The sequence below is a fragment of the Hemiscyllium ocellatum genome, chromosome 21 (assembly GCF_020745735.1).
Source record: "Hemiscyllium ocellatum isolate sHemOce1 chromosome 21, sHemOce1.pat.X.cur, whole genome shotgun sequence".
Lineage (NCBI taxonomy): Eukaryota > Metazoa > Chordata > Chondrichthyes > Orectolobiformes > Hemiscylliidae > Hemiscyllium > Hemiscyllium ocellatum.
Genome location: NC_083421.1, coordinates 18,795,966 through 18,812,411, shown reverse-complemented (window position 1 = coordinate 18,812,411; position 16,446 = coordinate 18,795,966). Strand labels below are relative to the sequence as shown.

The following is a 16,446-nucleotide window of genomic DNA, read 5'->3' as shown; positions in this document are numbered from 1 at the left end:
TTAGGATATGGAAAACCCAGCCTGGCAATGTGGTGGGAGGTTCCATTGAGGCATTCCAGAGGGACATTGTTGAATAGAAATAATCACCCAATGTGCAGCATTTTGACAGAAAGGCAGGGGCTTAGCACTACGTTTTTTAAAAAATATAGAATCCCTACAGCGTGGAAGTAGGCCATTTAGCCCATCAAGTCCACACTGGCCCTCCGAAGAGCAGCCTACCCACCACGCTATAACCCTGCATTTCCCATTGGCTAACCCAACGAGCCTGCACATCCCTGGACACTATAGCAAGGCCAATCCACCCTAACCAGCAGACCTTTGTATTGTGGGAGGGAATCCACACAGACACGGGGAGAATGTACAAACACAACACTGACTGTTCCCCGAGGCTGGAATCGAACCCAGGTCCGTGGTGCTGTGAGGCAGCTGTGCTAACCACTGAGCCACCGTGTGCTTACACATTACAATGCTGGGACAGCCAATGAAGACAAGATGGGCCAAATGACCACCTTCCCCACAACGATCTTGAACTCAGAGGTCACTGAAGCAAAACATCATTGTTTCTCGTTCGTGGTTCAGCTGCACATTTCGGAAGAGGTTTATCTTTGCTGATTTACCTCAAAATGGACTGGATTGATGAGACGATGTAGTTTACTTTGTATCTAGCCTTGTATTATCCCTGTCCAGGAGAGTTTGATGGGGACAGTATAGAGGGAGCCTCACTCTGTCTCTAACCCCATGCTGCTCCAGTTTTGGGAAGTGTTTGAGTATTTTCGGGGGAGGTAGCAGGAGGGGAAGGAATTGAGAGGGTGATTTGAGTTGGTTTATTTCCGAGGGTGGTGAGTCTATGGAATTCTCTTCCACGCAGATCGCTGGAGGCCAGCTCATTGACTATCTTAAGGCAGAGGTAGCTGCATTCCTGACCAATGAGGGCCGAGGTAGCTGCATTCCTGACCAATGAGGGCAGAGGTAGCTGCATTCCTGACCAATGAGGGAAGTCCCTGTTACTGTGCTGCAGGCTGTCTGACCAGCTGAGATCTAATGGAATGGCAGAGAAGGCTCGAGGGGGCCGAATGGCCTACTCATTTGAATGTATGTCTGATGGCAGTGATCTACCTCAGCTCCAGAATTCTCGACCTAAATATTTCCACCTCTATCTTTAAAACCTAAATCTTTGACCAAATCTTTCGATTGTCTGTCTGGGTCTCTCCTGACATGCCCAAGCTCCTCTTAGGAGCACTGTGGTGTTATGTTAGGGACTCTACGTAAATGCAGATTGTTGTTTGTTTGTGTCTCATTATGACAGCAGCCACAAGGTGCATTGTGTGTCTGTCCCTTCCAGTAACTCCGAAGCTCTGTGATGAACCCTGCAATGGAAGGTGGGGAGAGGAACAGCCCATTCCATCCCTCGAGCCTGGTCTGCCATTCAATTTGGATCATGTCTGAATTGCTCCTTCAGTTCTGTAGCCCTCAACATCCGGTGCCTTAAAAAAAAATCCCTTTCTGCCTCGATTTTAAAATTTTCTCCTTCAGGAAAGGAGAGTTCTGCATTTCTACACCAGTCCCCAGGAGTGGAGGGCTTGTGTTATAGGGAGGGGCTGGGACTTTTTTTTTATCCCCCTGGACCGTTGGAGGCTGAGGGGTGACCTTATAAAATCATGAAGGGCGTGGATAGGGTAAATGGGCAAAGGTCTTTTCCTCAGGGTGGGGGAGTCCGGAACTAGAGGGTTCACGCTGAGAGGAGAAATATAAAAGGGACCTAAGGGGTAACCTTTTCACACAGAGGGTGGTGCCTGTATGGAGAAAACTGCCAGGGGAAGTGGTGGAGGCTGGTACATTTAAATAGCCATTTGGACTAGTACACAGATAAGAAAGGTTTAGAGGGATAGGGAGCAAACACAGGAAAATGAGACTGGTTTAGTTTGACAGACATGGACTGGTTGGACTGAAGGGTCTGTTACCTTTGCTGTATGACTCTATGACAGTGTAGAGGGAGGTTTACTCTGTATCTAACTGCATGCCATCCTTGTCGTCAGAGTGGTTGATGGGGACAGTGTTGAGGAAACAGTAGATGGTAAGAATTGCCTTGTTTCCATTTCTAGCTTTTGTTTATTTTGCATCTTTCCTCCAATCAGTGATGGGGGTGGGGTGGGGCGAATGCTCACTTTGTGTGATCATGTGGTTGGATTGTTTTTGTTCTGGTGAAGTCTCATGGACTATGCTGCCTCACTGTGGGTGGGGGGAGGAACGTTTGTGTGTGCGTGTGTGTGTGTGTGTGTGTCTTTGTAACGCTGGCCCTGTCCTTACCCACAGATGCTGTCCCAGTCTTCCAACGCGGTGAACGGGTGTGAGTTCCCAGTTCCGTGTCACGTTCCCATCCCTGGGAACAATCTCCAGATGGTCACGATGCTGAAGGAGCAAAACCGGCTGCTGACCCAGGTATGAGCCAGCAATGTGAGGCCTTTCAGCCCTTCCAACCTGCATGTGATGTTTGATGATGGCTGACTGGAGTGGTAACTCTGTTCCCCTTTATCCCTCACTCGACAAATATTCTTCAGTCTCAATCCTTCAGAGTTTCACTGGGCCACCAGCTGTTTTGGTGAGAGAGGAAAGGCCCGGGATTTCCTTTACCTCTGTGTGGTGAGTCAATCCCACTCCCTTTATTCTGGATTGTCTCATCACAGGGAATGGTTTTTCTCTCTATTAGAGTCATAGAGATGTACAGCAGGGAAACAGACCCTTCAGTCCAACCCGTCCATGCTGACCAGATATCCCAACCCAATCTAGTCCCACCTGCCAGCATCCGACCCATATCCCTCCAAACCCTTCCTATTCATACACCCATCCAAATGCCTCTTAAATGTTGCAATTGTACCAGCCTCCACCACATCCTCTGGCAGCTCATTCCATACAGGTCCCTTTTATACCTTTCCCCTCCCAACCTAAACCTATGTCCTCTAGTTCTGGACTCCCCGACCCCAGGGAAAAGACTTTGCCTATTTATCCTATCCATGTCCCTCATAATTTTGGAAACCTCAAAAGGTCGCCCCTCAGCCTCTGACGCTCCAGGGAAAACAGCCCCAGCCTGTTCAGCCTCTCCCTGTAGCTCAGATCCTCCAACCCTGGCAACATCCTTGTAAATCTTTTCTGAACCCTTTCAAGTTTCACATCTTTCCAATAGGAAGGAGACCAGAATTGTTCCGATAGGATTGATCCAGTTGGATCTTTTTAATCATTTTAATCAACTCGTCCCTCAATCTCCTGTTCAGGGAATACTAGTCCAATCTGTCACCTGGGCACCCAGTTTAATCTTTTATTCCTGGTGTCATTCTACTGAATGGGCATGGGCACCCTGTCCAAGGAGCGGGGCCCAGAACTGGACACTGGAGCAGACCTCTGACCAACAGAAGGCAGCAAAGGCTAGTCCAGGAAACTCCAGGTGGGTCAGTCCAACCCTGGTGAGGGAACATGCTCTAAGGGACAGAGTTTGTCTGTGTTGGAGAGGCAGCGTGTAATCAAGAACAGTCAGCCTGGCTTTATTATTATTACGTTGGATCAATTGTCCTGAAGAGACATTTGTCCATAGTACATATCCAGTTCTACGACATTCTAGATCCTCTCTCAATTTATCTCCAGGTTAAGGAGGGAGTGTGGTGAGGGAGTGTTTGGTTAGGGAGGGAGTGTGGTGAGGGAGTGTTTGGTGAAGGAGGGAGCGTGGTGAGGGAGTGTTTGGTTAAGGAGGGAGTGTGGTGTGGGAGTGTTTGGTTAAGGAGGGAGCGTGGTGAGGGAGTGTTTGGTTAAGGAGGGAGCGTGGTGAGGGAGTGTTTGGTTAAGGAGAGGGCGTGGTGAGGGAGTGTTTGGTTAAGGAGAGAGCGTGGTGAGGGAGTGTTTGGTTAGGGAGGGAGTGTGGTGAGGGAGTGTTTGGTTAAGGAGAGAGTGTGGTGAGGGAGTGTTTGGTTAAGGAGGGAGTGTGGTGAGGGAGTGTTTGGTTAAGGAGAGAGTGTGGTGAGGGAGTGTTTGGTTAAGGAGGGAGTGTGGTGAGGGAGTGTTTGGTTAAGGAGAGAGTGTGGTGAGGGAGTGTTTGGTTAAGGAGGGAGTGTTTGGTTAAGGAGGGAGCGTGGTGAGGGAGTGTTTGGTTAAGGAGGGAGTGTTTGGTTAAGAAGGGAGTGTGGTAAGGGAGTGTTTGGTTAAGGAGGGAGTGTGGTGAGGGAGTGTTTGGTTAAGGAGGGAGTGTGGTGAGGGAGTGTTTGGTTAAGGAGGGAGCGTGGTGAGGGAGTGTTTGGTTGAGGAGGGAGCGTGGTGAGGGAGTGTTTGATTCAGGAGAGAGCGTGGTGAGGGAGTGTTTGGTTAGGGAGGGAGCGTGGTGAGGGAGTGTTTGGTTAGGGAGGGAGAGTGGTGAGGGAGTGTTTGGTTAAGGAGGGAGCGTGGTGAGGGAGTGTTTGGTTAAGGAGGGAGTGTGGTGGGGGAGTGTTTGGTTAAGGAGGGAGCGTGGTGAGGGAGTGTTTGGTTAAGGAGGGAGCGTGGTGAGGGTTGTTTGGTTAAGGAGGGAGCGTGGTGAGGGAGTGTTTGGTTAAGGAGGGAGCGTGGTGTGGGAGTGTTTGGTTAAGGAGAGAGCGTGGTGAGGGAGTGTTTGGTTAGGGAGGGAGCGTGGTGAGGGAGTGTTTGGTTAGGGAGGGAGCGTGGTGAGGGAGTGTTTGGTTAAGGAGAGAGTGTGGTGAGGGAGTGTTTGGTTAAGGAGAGAGTGTGGTGAGGGAGTGTTTGGTTAAGGAGGGAGCGTGGTGAGGGAGTGTTTGGTTAGGGAGGGAGTGTGGTGAGGGAGTGTTTGGTTAGGGAGGGAGCGTGGTGAGGGAGTGTTTGGTTAGGGAGGGAGCGTGGTGAGGGAGTGTTTGGTTAAGGAGGGAGTGTGGTGAGGGAATGTTTGGTTAAGGAGGGAGTGTGGTGAGGGAGTGTTTGGTTAAGGAGAGAGTGTGGTGAGGGAGTGTTTGGTTAAGGAGGGAGCGTGGTGAGGGAGTGTTTGATTCAGGAGAGAGCGTGGTGAGGGAGTGTTTGGTTAAGGAGGGAGTGTTTGGTTAAGGAGGGAGCGTGGTGAGGGAGTGTTTGGTTAAGGAGGGAGTGTTTGGTTAAGGAGGGAGCGTGGTGAGGGAGTGTTTGGTTAGGGAGGGAGCGTGGTGAGGGAGTGTTTGATTAAGGAGGGAGTGTGGTGAGGGAGTGTTTGGTTAAGGAGGGAGTGTGGTGAGGGAGTGTTTGGTTAAGGAGGGAGCGTGGTGAGGGAGTGTTTGGTTAAGGAGGGAGCGTGGTGAGGGAGTGTTTGGTTAGGGAGGGAGCATGGTGAGGGAGTGTTTGCTTAAGGAGGGAGTGTGGTGAGGGAGTGTTTGGTTAGGGAGGGAGCGTGGTGAGGGAGTGTTTGGTTAAGGAGGGAGCGTGGTGAGGGAGTGTTTGGTTAGGGAGGGAGTGTGGTGAGGGAGTGTTTGGTTAAGGAGAGAGTGTGGTGAGGGAGTGTTTGGTTAAGGAGGGAGTGTTTGGTTAAGGAGGGAGCGTGGTGAGGGAGTGTTTGGTTAGGGAGGGAGTGTGGTGAGGGAGTGTTTGGTTAAGGAGAGAGTGTGGTGAGGGAGTGTTTGGTTAAGGAGGGAGTGTTTGGTTAAGGAGGGAGCGTGGTGAGGGAGTGTTTGGTTAAGGAGGGAGTGTGGTGAGGGAGTGTTTGGTTCAGGAGAGAGTGTGGTGAGGGAGTGTTTGGTTAAGGAGGGAGCGTGGTGAGGGTTGTTTGGTTAAGGAGGGAGCGTGGTGAGGGAGTGTTTGGTTAAGGAGGGAGTGTTTGGTTAAGGAGGGAGCGTGGTAAGGGAGTGTTTGGTTAGGGAGGGAGCATGGTGAGGGAGTGTTTGGTTAAGGAGAGAGTGTGGTGAGGGAGTGTTTGGTTAAGGAGGGAGTGTGGTGAGGGAGTGTTTGGTTAGGGAGGGAGCGTGGTGAGGGAGTGTTTGCTTCAGGAGAGAGTGTGGTGAGGGAGTGTTTGGTTAAGGAGGGAGCGTGGTGAGGGAGTGTTTGGTTAAGGAGGGAGCGTGGTGAGGGAGTGTTTGATTCAGGAGAGAGCGTGGTGAGGGAGTGTTTGGTTAGGGAGGGAGCGTGGTGAGGGAGTGTTTGGTTAAGGAGGGAGCGTGGTAAGGGAGTGTTTGGTTAGGGAGGGAGCGTGGTGAGGGAGTGTTTGGTTAGGGAGGGAGAGTGGTGAGGGAGTGTTTGGTTAAGGAGGGAGCGTGGTGAGGGAGTGTTTGCTTCAGGAGAGAGCGTGGTGAGGGAGTGTTTGGTTAAGGAGGGAGTGTGGTGGGGGAGTGTTTGGTTAAGGAGGGAGCGTGGTGAGGGAGTGTTTGGTTAAGGAGGGAGCGTGGTGAGGGTTGTTTGGTTAAGGAGGGAGCGTGGTGAGGGAGTGTTTGGTTAAGGAGGGAGCGTGGTGTGGGAGTGTTTGGTTAAGGAGAGAGCGTGGTGTGGGAGTGTTTGGTTAGGGAGGGAGCGTGGTGAGGGAGTGTTCGGTTAAGGAGAGAGCGTGGTGAGGGAGTGTTTGGTTAAGGAGAGAGTGTGGTGAGGGAGTGTTTGGTTAGGGAGGGAGCGTGGTGAGGGAGTGTTTGGTTAAGGAGGGAGCGTGGTGAGGGAGTGTTTGGTTAGGGAGGGAGTGTTTGGTTAAGGAGGGAGCGTGGTGAGGGAGTGTTTGGTTAAGGAGGGAGTGTGGTGAGGGAATGTTTGGTTAAGGAGGGAGTGTTTGGTTAAGGAGGGAGCGTGGTGAGGGAGTGTTTGGTTAAGGAGGGAGCGTGGTGAGGGAGTGTTTGGTTAGGGAGGGAGCGTGGTGAGGGAGTGTTTGATTAAGGAGAGAGTGTGGTGAGGGAGTGTTTGGTTAAGGAGGGAGTGTGGTGGGGGAGTGTTTGGTTAAGGAGGGAGCGTGGTGAGGGTTGTTTGGTTAAGGAGGGAGCGTGGTGAGGGAGTGTTTGGTTAAGGAGGGAGCGTGGTGTGGGAGTGTTTGGTTAAGGAGAGAGCGTGGTGTGGGAGTGTTTGGTTAGGGAGGGAGCGTGGTGAGGGAGTGTTTGGTTAAGGAGAGAGCGTGGTGAGGGAGTGTTTGGTTAAGGAGAGAGTGTGGTGAGGGAGTGTTTGGTTAGGGAGGGAGCGTGGTGAGGGAGTGTTTGGTTAGGGAGGGAGCGTGGTGAGGGAGTGTTTGGTTAAGGAGGGAGCGTGGTGAGGGAGTGTTTGGTTAAGGAGGGAGCGTGGTGAGGGAGTGTTTGGTTAGGGAGGGAGTGTTTGGTTAAGGAGGGAGCGTGGTGAGGGAGTGTTTGGTTAAGGAGGGAGTGTGGTGAGGGAATGTTTGGTTAAGGAGGGAGTGTTTGGTTAAGGAGGGAGCGTGGTGAGGGAGTGTTTGGTTAAGGAGGGAGTGTTTGGTTAAGGAGGGAGTGTGGTGAGGGAGTGTTTGATTAAGGAGAGAGTGTGGTGAGGGAGTGTTTGGTTAAGGAGGGAGTGTGGTGAGGGAGTGTTTGGTTAAGGAGGGAGCGTGGTGAGGGAGTGTTTGGTTAAGGAGGGAGCGTGGTGAGGGAGTGTTTGGTTAGGGAGGGAGCGTGGTGAGGGAGTGTTTGGTTAAGGAGGGAGCATGGTGAGGGAGTGTTTGGTTAAGGAGAGAGTGTGGTGAGGGAGTGTTTGGTTAAGGAGAGAGTGTGGTGAGGGAGTGTTTGGTTAGGGAGGGAGCGTGGTGAGGGAGTGTTTGGTTAAGGAGGGAGCGTGGTGAGGGAGTGTTTGGTTAGGGAGGGAGTGTGGTGAGGGAGTGTTTGGTTAGGGAGGGAGCGTGGTGAGGGAGTGTTTGGTTAAGGAGGGAGCGTGGTGAGGGAGTGTTTGGTTAGGGAGGGAGTGTGGTGAGGGAGTGTTTGGTTAAGGAGAGAGTGTGGTGAGGGAGTGTTTGGTTAAGGAGGGAGTGTTTGGTTAAGGAGGGAGCGTGGTGAGGGAGTGTTTGGTTAAGGAGGGAGTGTGGTGAGGGAGTGTTTGGTTAAGGAGGGAGCGTGGTGAGGGTTGTTTGGTTAAGGAGGGAGCGTGGTGTGGGAGTGTTTGGTTAGGGAGGGAGTGTGGTGAGGGAGTGTTTGGTTAAGGAGAGAGTGTGGTGAGGGAGTGTTTGGTTAAGGAGAGAGCGTGGTGTGGGAGTGTTTGGTTAAGGAGAGAGCGTGGTGAGGGAGTGTTTGGTTAGGGAGGGAGCGTGGTGAGGGAGTGTTTGGTTAAGGAGAGAGTGTGGTGAGGGAGTGTTTGGTTAAGGAGGGAGCGTGGTGAGGGAGTGTTTGGTTAAGGAGGGAGCGTGGTGAGGGAGTGTTTGGTTAGGGAGGGAGCGTGGTGAGGGAGTGTTTGATTCAGGAGAGAGCGTGGTGAGGGAGTGTTTGGTTAGGGAGGGAGTGTGGTGAGGGAGTGTTTGGTTAAGGAGGGAGCGTGGTGAGGGAGTGTTTGGTTAAGGAGGGAGCGTGGTGAGGGAGTGTTTGGTTAGGGAGGGAGTGTGGTGAGGGAGTGTTTGGTTAAGGAGAGAGTGTGGTGAGGGAGTGTTTGGTTAAGGAGGGAGTGTTTGGTTAAGGAGGGAGCGTGGTGAGGGAGTGTTTGGTTAAGGAGAGAGTGTGGTGAGGGAGTGTTTGGTTAAGGAGAGAGTGTGGTGAGGGAGTGTTTGGTTAAGGAGAGAGTGTGGTGAGGGATTGTTTGGTTAAGGAGGGAGTGTGGTGAGGGAGTGTTTGGTTAAGGAGAGAGTGTGGTGAGGGATTGTTTGGTTAAGGAGAGAGTGTGGTGAGGGAGTGTTTGGTTAAGGAGAGAGTGTGGTGAGGGAGTGTTTGGTTAAGGAGGGAGTGTTTGGTTAAGGAGGGAGCGTGGTGAGGGAGTGTTTGGTTAAGGAGGGAGCGTGGTGAGGGAGTGTTTGATTCAGGAGAGAGCGTGGTGAGGGAGTGTTTGGTTAAGGAGGGAGTGTTTGGTTACGGAGGGAGCGTGGTGAGGGAGTGTTTGGTTAGGGAGGGAGCGTGGTGAGGGAGTGTTTGGTTAAGGAGGAGTGTGGTGAGGGAGTGTTTGGTTAAGGAGGGAGCGTGGTGAGGGAGTGTTTGGTTAAGGAGGGAGCGTGGTGAGGGAGTGTTTGGTTAGGGAGGGAGCGTGGTGAGGGAGTGTTTGGTTAAGGAGGCAGTGTGGTGAGGGAGTGTTTGGTTAAGGAGAGAGCGTGGTGAGGGAGTGTTTGGTTAAGGAGGGAGTGTTTGGTTAAGGAGGGAGCGTGGTGAGGGAGTGTTTGGTTAAGGAGAGAGTGTGGTGAGGGAGTGTTTGGTTAAGGAGGGAGTGTTTGGTTAAGGAGGGAGTGTGGTGAGGGAGTGTTTGGTTAAGGAGAGAGTGTGGTGAGGGAGTGTTTGGTTAAGGAGGGAGCGTGGTGAGGGAGTGTTTGGTTAAGGAGGGAGCGTGGTGAGGGAGTGTTTGCTTCAGGAGAGAGCGTGGTGTGGGAGTGTTTGGTTAGGGAGGGAGCGTGGTGAGGGAGTGTTTGGTTAAGGAGGGAGCGTGGTGTGGGAGTGTTTGGTTAAGGAGAGAGCGTGGTGTGGGAGTGTTTGGTTAAGGAGGGAGCGTGGTGAGGGAGTGTTTGATTCAGGAGGGAGTGTTTGGTTAAGGAGGGAGTGTTTGGTTAAGGAGGGAGCGTGGTGAGGGAGTGTTTGGTTAAGGAGGGAGTGTTTGGTTAAGGAGGGAGCGTGGTGAGGGAGTGTTTGGTTAGGGAGGGAGCGTGGTGAGGGAGTGTTTGGTTAAGGCGGGAGTGTGGTGAGGGAGTGTTTGGTTAAGGAGAGAGTGTGGTGAGGGAGTGTTTGGTTAAGGAGGGAGCGTGGTGAGGGAGTGTTTGGTTAAGGAGGGAGTGTTTGGTTAAGGAGGGAGCGTGGTAAGGGAGTGTTTGGTTAGGGAGGGAGCATGGTGAGGGAGTGTTTGGTTAAGGAGAGAGTGTGGTGAGGCAGTGTTTGGTTAAGGAGGGAGTGTGGTGAGGGAGTGTTTGGTTAAGGAGGGAGCGTGGTGAGGGTTGTTTTGTTAAGGAGGGAGTGTGGTGTGGGAGTGTTTGGTTAAGGAGAGAGCGTGGTGTGGGAGTGTTTGGTTAAGGAGGGAGTGTGGTGAGGGAGTGTTTGATTCAGGAGAGAGTGTGGTGAGGGAGTGTTTGGTTAAGGAGGGAGTGTTTGGTTAAGGAGGGAGCGTGGTGAGGGAGTGTTTGGTTAAGGAGGGAGCGTGGTGAGGGAGTGTTTGGTTAGGGAGGGAGCGTAGTGAGGGAGTGTTTGGTTAAGGAGGGAGCGTGGTGAGGGAGTGTTTGGTTAAGGAGGGAGTGTGGTGAGGGAGTGTTTGGTTAGGGAGGGAGCGTGGTGAGGGAGTGTTTGGTTAAGGAGGGAGCGTGGTGAGGGAGTGTTTGGTTAAGGAGGGAGTGTGGTGAGGGAGTGTTTGGTTAAGGAGAGAGTGTGGTGAGGGAGTGTTTGGTTAGGGAGGGAGCGTGGTGAGGGAGTGTTTGGTTAGGGAGGGAGCGTGGTGAGGGAGTGTTTGATTCAGGAGGGAGCGTGGTGAGGGAGTGTTTGCTTCAGGAGAGAGCGTGGTGAGGGTTGTTTGGTTAAGGAGGGAGCGTGGTGAGGGAGTGTTTGGTTAAGGAGGGAGCGTGGTGAGGGAGTGTTTGGTTAAGGAGGGAGCGTGGTGAGGGAGTGTTTGATTCAGGAGAGAGCGTGGTGAGGGAGTGTTTGGTTAAGGAGGGAGTGTTTGGTTAAGGAGGGAGCGTGGTGAGGGAGTGTTTGGTTAGGGAGGGAGCGTGGTGAGGGAGTGTTTGGTTAAGGAGGGAGCGTGGTGAGGGAGTGTTTGGTTAAGGAGAGAGTGTGGTGAGGGAGTGTTTGGTTAAGGAGAGTGTGGTGAGGGAGTGTTTGGTTAAGGAGGGAGCGTGGTGAGGGAGTGTTTGGTTAAGGAGGGAGTGTGGTGAGGGAGTGTTTGGTTAAGGAGGGAGTGTGGTGAGGGAGTGTTTGGTTAAGGAGGGAGTGTTTGGTTAAGGAGGGAGCGTGGTGAGGGAGTGTTTGGTTAAGGAGGGAGTGTTTGGTTAAGGAGGGAGCGTGGTGAGGGAGTGTTTGGTTAGGGAGGGAGCGTGGTGAGGGAGTGTTTGGTTAAGGAGGGAGCGTGGTGAAGGAGTGTTTGGTTAAGGAGGGAGTGTGGTGAGGGAGTGTTTGGTTAAGGAGTGAGCGTGGTGAGGGAGTGTTTGGTTAAGGAGGGAGTGTGGTGAGGGAGTGTTTGGTTAAGGAGGGAGCGTGGTGAAGGAGTGTTTGGTTAAGGAGGGAGTGTGGTGAGGGAGTGTTTGGTTAAGGAGGGAGCGTGGTGAGGGAGTGTTTGGTTAGGGAGGGAGCGTGGTGAGGGAGTGTTTGGTTAAGGAGGGAGTGTGGTGAGGGAGTGTTTGGTTAAGGAGGGAGTGTTTGGTTAAGGAGGGAGCGTGGTGAGGGAGTGTTTGGTTAGGGAGGGAGCGTGGTGAGGGAGTGTTTGGTTAAGGAGGGAGTGTTTGGTTAAGGAGGGAGCGTGGTGAGGGAGTGTTTGGTTAGGGAGGGAGCGTGGTGAGGGAGTGTTTGGTTAAGGAGGGAGTGTGGTGAGGGAGTGTTTGGTTAGGGAGGGAGCGTGGTGAGGGAGTGTTTGGTTAAGGAGGGAGCGTGGTGAGGGAGTGTTTGGTTAAGGAGAGAGTGTGGTGAGGGAGTGTTTGGTTAAGGAGGGAGTGTGGTGAGGGAGTGTTTGGTTAAGGAGAGTGTGGTGAGGGAGTGTTTGGTTAAGGAGGGAGCGTGGTGAGGGAGTGTTTGGTTAAGGAGAGTGTGGTGAGGGAGTGTTTGGTTAAGGAGGGAGTGTGGTGAGGGAGTGTTTGGTTAAGGAGGGAGTGTGGTGAGGGAGTGTTTGGTTAAGGAGGGAGTGTTTGGTTAAGGAGGGAGCGTGGTGAGGGAGTGTTTGGTTAGGGAGGGAGCGTGGTGAGGGAGTGTTTGGTTAAGGAGGGAGCGTGGTGAAGGAGTGTTTGGTTAAGGAGGGAGTGTGGTGAGGGAGTGTTTGGTTAAGGAGGGAGCGTGGTGAGGGAGTGTTTGGTTGAGGAGGGAGCGTGGTGAGGGAGTGTTTGGTTAAGGAGGGAGCGTGGTGAGGGAGTGTTTGGTTATGGAGTGAGCGTGGTGAGGGAGTGTTTGGTTATGGAGTGAGCGTGGTGAGGGAGTGTTTGGTTATGGAGTGAGCGTGGTGAGGGAGTGTTTGGTTATGGAGTGAGCGTGGTGAGGGAGTGTTTGGTTAAGGAGGGAGTGTGGTGAAGGAGTGTTTGGTTAAGGAGGGAGTGTGGTGAGGGAGTGTTTGGTTAAGGAGGGAGCGTGGTGAGGGAGTGTTTGGTTAAGGAGGGAGCGTGGTGAGGGAGTGTTTGGTTAGGGTGGGAGCGTGGTGAGGGAGTGTTTGGTTAGGGAGGGAGCGTGGTGAGGGAGTGTTTGGTTAAGGAGGGAGTGTGGTGAGGGAGTGTTTGGTTAGGGAGGGAGCGTGGTGAGGGAGTGTTTGGTTAAGGAGGGAGTGTGGTGAGGGAGTGTTTGGTTAGGGAGGGAGCGTGGTGAGGGAGTGTTTGGTTAAGGAGGGAGTGTGGTGAGGGAGTGTTTGGTTAAGGAGGGAGTGTGGTGTAAGAGTGGTTGAGGGGCTGTGGAGAGATGTTGTGCAGATTGGCTGGGATTGTGGCCTGGGGTCTGGGTCTGACCCTGGGGAAGGGATTGCTGCTGGGTCGGGGGCACTCTGATCTAATGAGTGATTGTTTTGTTACAGGAGGTGAGTGCAAAGAGTGATCGGATTACCCAGTTGGAGCAGGAGAAGGTGGCCCTGATCAAACAGCTCTTCACTGCTCGCTCCCAAAGCCATCACGAGAACAGTCAGCTCGACTCCACTTTCATCTGACCGACAGCCAGCAATGTCAAACTGAGACCCGTCTCTGCCATCCTGCTAGAGCAGAGATCCCCTGGTCACCCACCAGCTGCCTTCCCTGACCACTCCAGCAGCACCCAAAACCCCTCACTCCAGGTGTGTGTGTGTCTGTGGGTGTGTATGTGTGTACGTGTGTATAAGACCATAAGACATAGGAGTGGAAGTAAGGCCATTCGGCCCATCGAGACCACTCCGCCGTTCAATCGTGTGTTGTGTGTGTCTTTGTGTCTGTGTGTGTGGTGTGTGGGGGGGGGCAGGGGGGAGGTTTGTATGTGTGTGTGTGGGGGGGGTTGTATGTATGTGTGTCTGTGTCTGTGTGTGTGTGTGTCTGTGTGTATGTATGTGTGTCTGTGTGTCTGTGTGTGTGTGTGGTGTGTGTCTGTGTGTATGTATGTGTGTCTGTGTGTGTGTGTCTCTGTGTCTGTGTGTGTGTGTGTGTGGTGTGTGTCTGTGTGTATGTATGTGTGTCTGTGTGTCTGTGTGTGTGTCTGTGTCTGTGTGTGTGTGTGTGTCTGTGTCTGTGTGTGTGTGTGTGTGTGTGTGTCTGTGTGTATGTATGTGTGTGTGTGTGTGTGGTGTGTGTCTGTGTGTATGTGTGTTCAGACCCTGTCTGGCAGCAGGTAGCACTTTACCGGCAGTTAGTGTTTTCCTAACCTCACACGTGTAACAGACCAGCAACGCTGAACCCCACAGTGTCTCCGTGTTGGGTGGACAGGTCATATCGAACTCCCTCTGTGTCCGTGTGACCCTCCCCCACATTGTTTACTTTTGCTGTGATTCAAGATGTCTTTAGAACACTATTATCTGTCTCTGTCTCACACACTCCGAGTACAGGGGCTTGGCAGGAGATGAGAGCACAGTGTCAGCACACTCCCCTCCCCATCCCCACCCTGAGTTTGAGTTTACGTTTTATTACAGTTGGTACGACCTGAAAAAGGTACTGAACAAATCCTCCGGCGTTCTCTCGGTTGGAGAGGGCTCCTGTGTTCTGTTTTTTTTAATAAAGTGACTTTTCCTCTGGTGCTGGTGTGTGTGTCTGTGTGAAACTTTCAAAGTGGAATCCGTGGACCTGGATATTTCCATGGACCTGGATATTTCCATGGCCAGAGAGTTGTTTCCAAATTAAACAGGAGCTGTGGCCCAGTATAAAGCAGGATTCCCAGCACAGCAAACTCCCAGGGAACTCCCCCTACCATTGAAAATTCGAATCAACATTTCCCCCTGTGTCTGTAGCAACTGAAACGGTGCCTGTATCTCACACGATTCCAGTGTGTCTCTACTCCAGTCCAGTGTGTCCCTACTCTAGTCCAGTGTGTCCCTTCTCTCGCCCAGTGTGTCCCTACTCCAATTCATTCTGTCTGTACTCCAGTCCGGTGAGTCTCTATTCCAGTCCAGTGTGTGTCAATTTAACAGTTGAGGATTAAAGCCTTGCTCTAACACTATTCAACTGAGCACGCTCTCCATGAGCTAATCTCCTCCTTTCCCCTCACACCACCTTCCCACTCCTGGCAACCTCCTGCCTCCCCTCACCCTCATGTTACCCCCCTCACTCACCCTCCTACCCCTGCACCATGATACTTATCTGTCATCAGTCACTGTCCAAGTCAGTTTGGAATGGGCACTGAAATCCTGAACTGCTACAGGCTGGGTCTGCCCTTTTCCAGTTCCCTTAATTAGATTTGATTACTTACAGTGTGGAAACAGGCCCCCCGGCCCAACAAGTCCACACCGACCCGCCGAAGCGCAACCCACCCACACCCCCACATCCACCCCTTTACCTAACACTACGGGCAATTCACCTGGCCTGCACATCTTTGGACTGTGGGAGGAAACCGGAGCACCCGGAGGAAACCCACGCAGACACGGGGAGAATGTGCAAACTCCACACAGTCAGTCACCTGAGTTGGGAATTGAACCCAGGTCTCTGGCGCTGTGAGGCAACAGTGCTAACCACTGTGCCACCGTGTCGCCCGCCATGGCTAGATGTAGGATACAGAAGGCTGGGACCCAGGCCAGACCAGTTGCTAACATGTAGACTGGACCGTATGGGTACTGTGTAGTACTGAGGGAGCACCCCATTGTTGGAGGGTCAGCACCGAGGGACCCCTGCACTGTTGGAGGGTCAGCACTGAGGGAGTGTGACATTTTTGGTAGGCTTAACGCTGAGGGAGTGACATCGTTGGAGGGTCAATGCTGAGGGTTAGCACCGAGGGAACGCGCACTATGGGAGGGTCAGCGCTGAAGGAGCGCTGCACTGTGGGAGAGTCAGTGCTGAGGGAGCACTGCTCTGTTGGATGGTCAGTGCTGAGGGAGCACTGCACTGTCAGAGGGTCAGTGCTGAGGGAGTGCCGCACTGTCAGAGGGTCAGTGCTGAGGAAGTGCCACACTGTCAGAGGGTCAGTGCTGAGGAAGCACTGCACTGTAGGATGGTCAGTGCTGAGGGAGTGCTGCACTGTAGGAGAGTCAGTACCGAGGGAGTGCCGCACTGTCGGAGGGTCAGCCCCGAGGGAGTGCTGCGCTGTAGGAAGGTCAGCACCGAAGGAGTGCTGCACTGTCAGAGGGTCAGCGCCGAGGGAGTGCCGCATTGTCAGAATGTGAAAAAGCTGCTCTATATACAGTAGCTCACACAGAACGGCGCAGAGATTTCAGCGCGGACATTGGCACTTGCGCAGAATGAGTTTTGTGAACTGATTCCCCGCTGGAATCGCTCTATTGTAATTGGAGATGAGCCTTCTCCACAATGATATTCCCTAATTCTTCAGCAATATTGTCATCAAATCACACAACCAAAGCGTGTTATCTCAGAACTACCTGTACTACTTTGTACCTAGTCACCTCGGGACCTGCGATGGCGCCATGTTCACAACAATAGACAATAGGTGCAGGAGTAGGCCATTCTGCCCTTCAAGTCTGCACCACCATTCAATATGATCATGGCTGATCATCCTTAATCAGTATCCTGTTCCTGCCTTATCTCCATAACCCTTGATTCCACTATCCTTGAGAGCTCTATACAACTCTTTCTTAAATGAATCCAGAGACTGGGCCTCCACTGCCTTCTGGGGGAGAGCATTCCACACAGCCACCACTCTCCGGGTGAAGAAGTTTCTCCTCATCTCTGTCCTAAATGGTATTTTTAAGCTGTGTCCTCTGGTTCGGCACTCACCCATCAGCGGAAACATGTTTCCTGCCTCCAGAGTGTCCAATCCTTTCATAATCTTATACGTCTCAATCAGATCCCCTCTCAGTCTTCTAAACTCATGGGTATACAAGCCCAGTCGCTCCAGTCTTTCAGCGTAAGGTAATCCCTCCATTCCAGGAATTGACCTCGTGAACCTACGCTTAACTCCCTCAATAGCCAGAATGTTTTTCCTCAAATTTGGAGACCAGAACTGCACACAGTACTTCAGATGTGTTCTCACCAGGGCCCTGTACAGCTGCAGAAGAACCTCTTTGCTTCTATACTCAATCCATCTTGTTATGAAGGCCAGCATGCTATTAGCCTTCTTC

At 52.5% G+C, this 16,446-nt stretch overlaps 1 protein-coding gene across 2 annotated transcripts in view; it reads left to right on the top strand.

Moving 5' to 3' along the window:
* Positions 1-13,169, top strand: part of sapcd2 (suppressor APC domain containing 2) — a 44,572-nt gene extending 31,403 nt beyond the window's left edge. For both annotated transcript variants that reach the window (XM_060841727.1, XM_060841726.1), the window contains 2 exons: positions 2,314-2,439; positions 12,781-13,169. In XM_060841727.1, the coding sequence (XP_060697710.1) occupies positions 2,314-2,439; positions 12,781-12,909 (255 nt within the window). In that variant the 3' untranslated portion in view covers positions 12,910-13,169. The remainder of the gene's footprint in view (positions 1-2,313; positions 2,440-12,780) is intronic.
* The last annotated feature ends 3,277 nt before the right edge of the window (positions 13,170-16,446 follow it).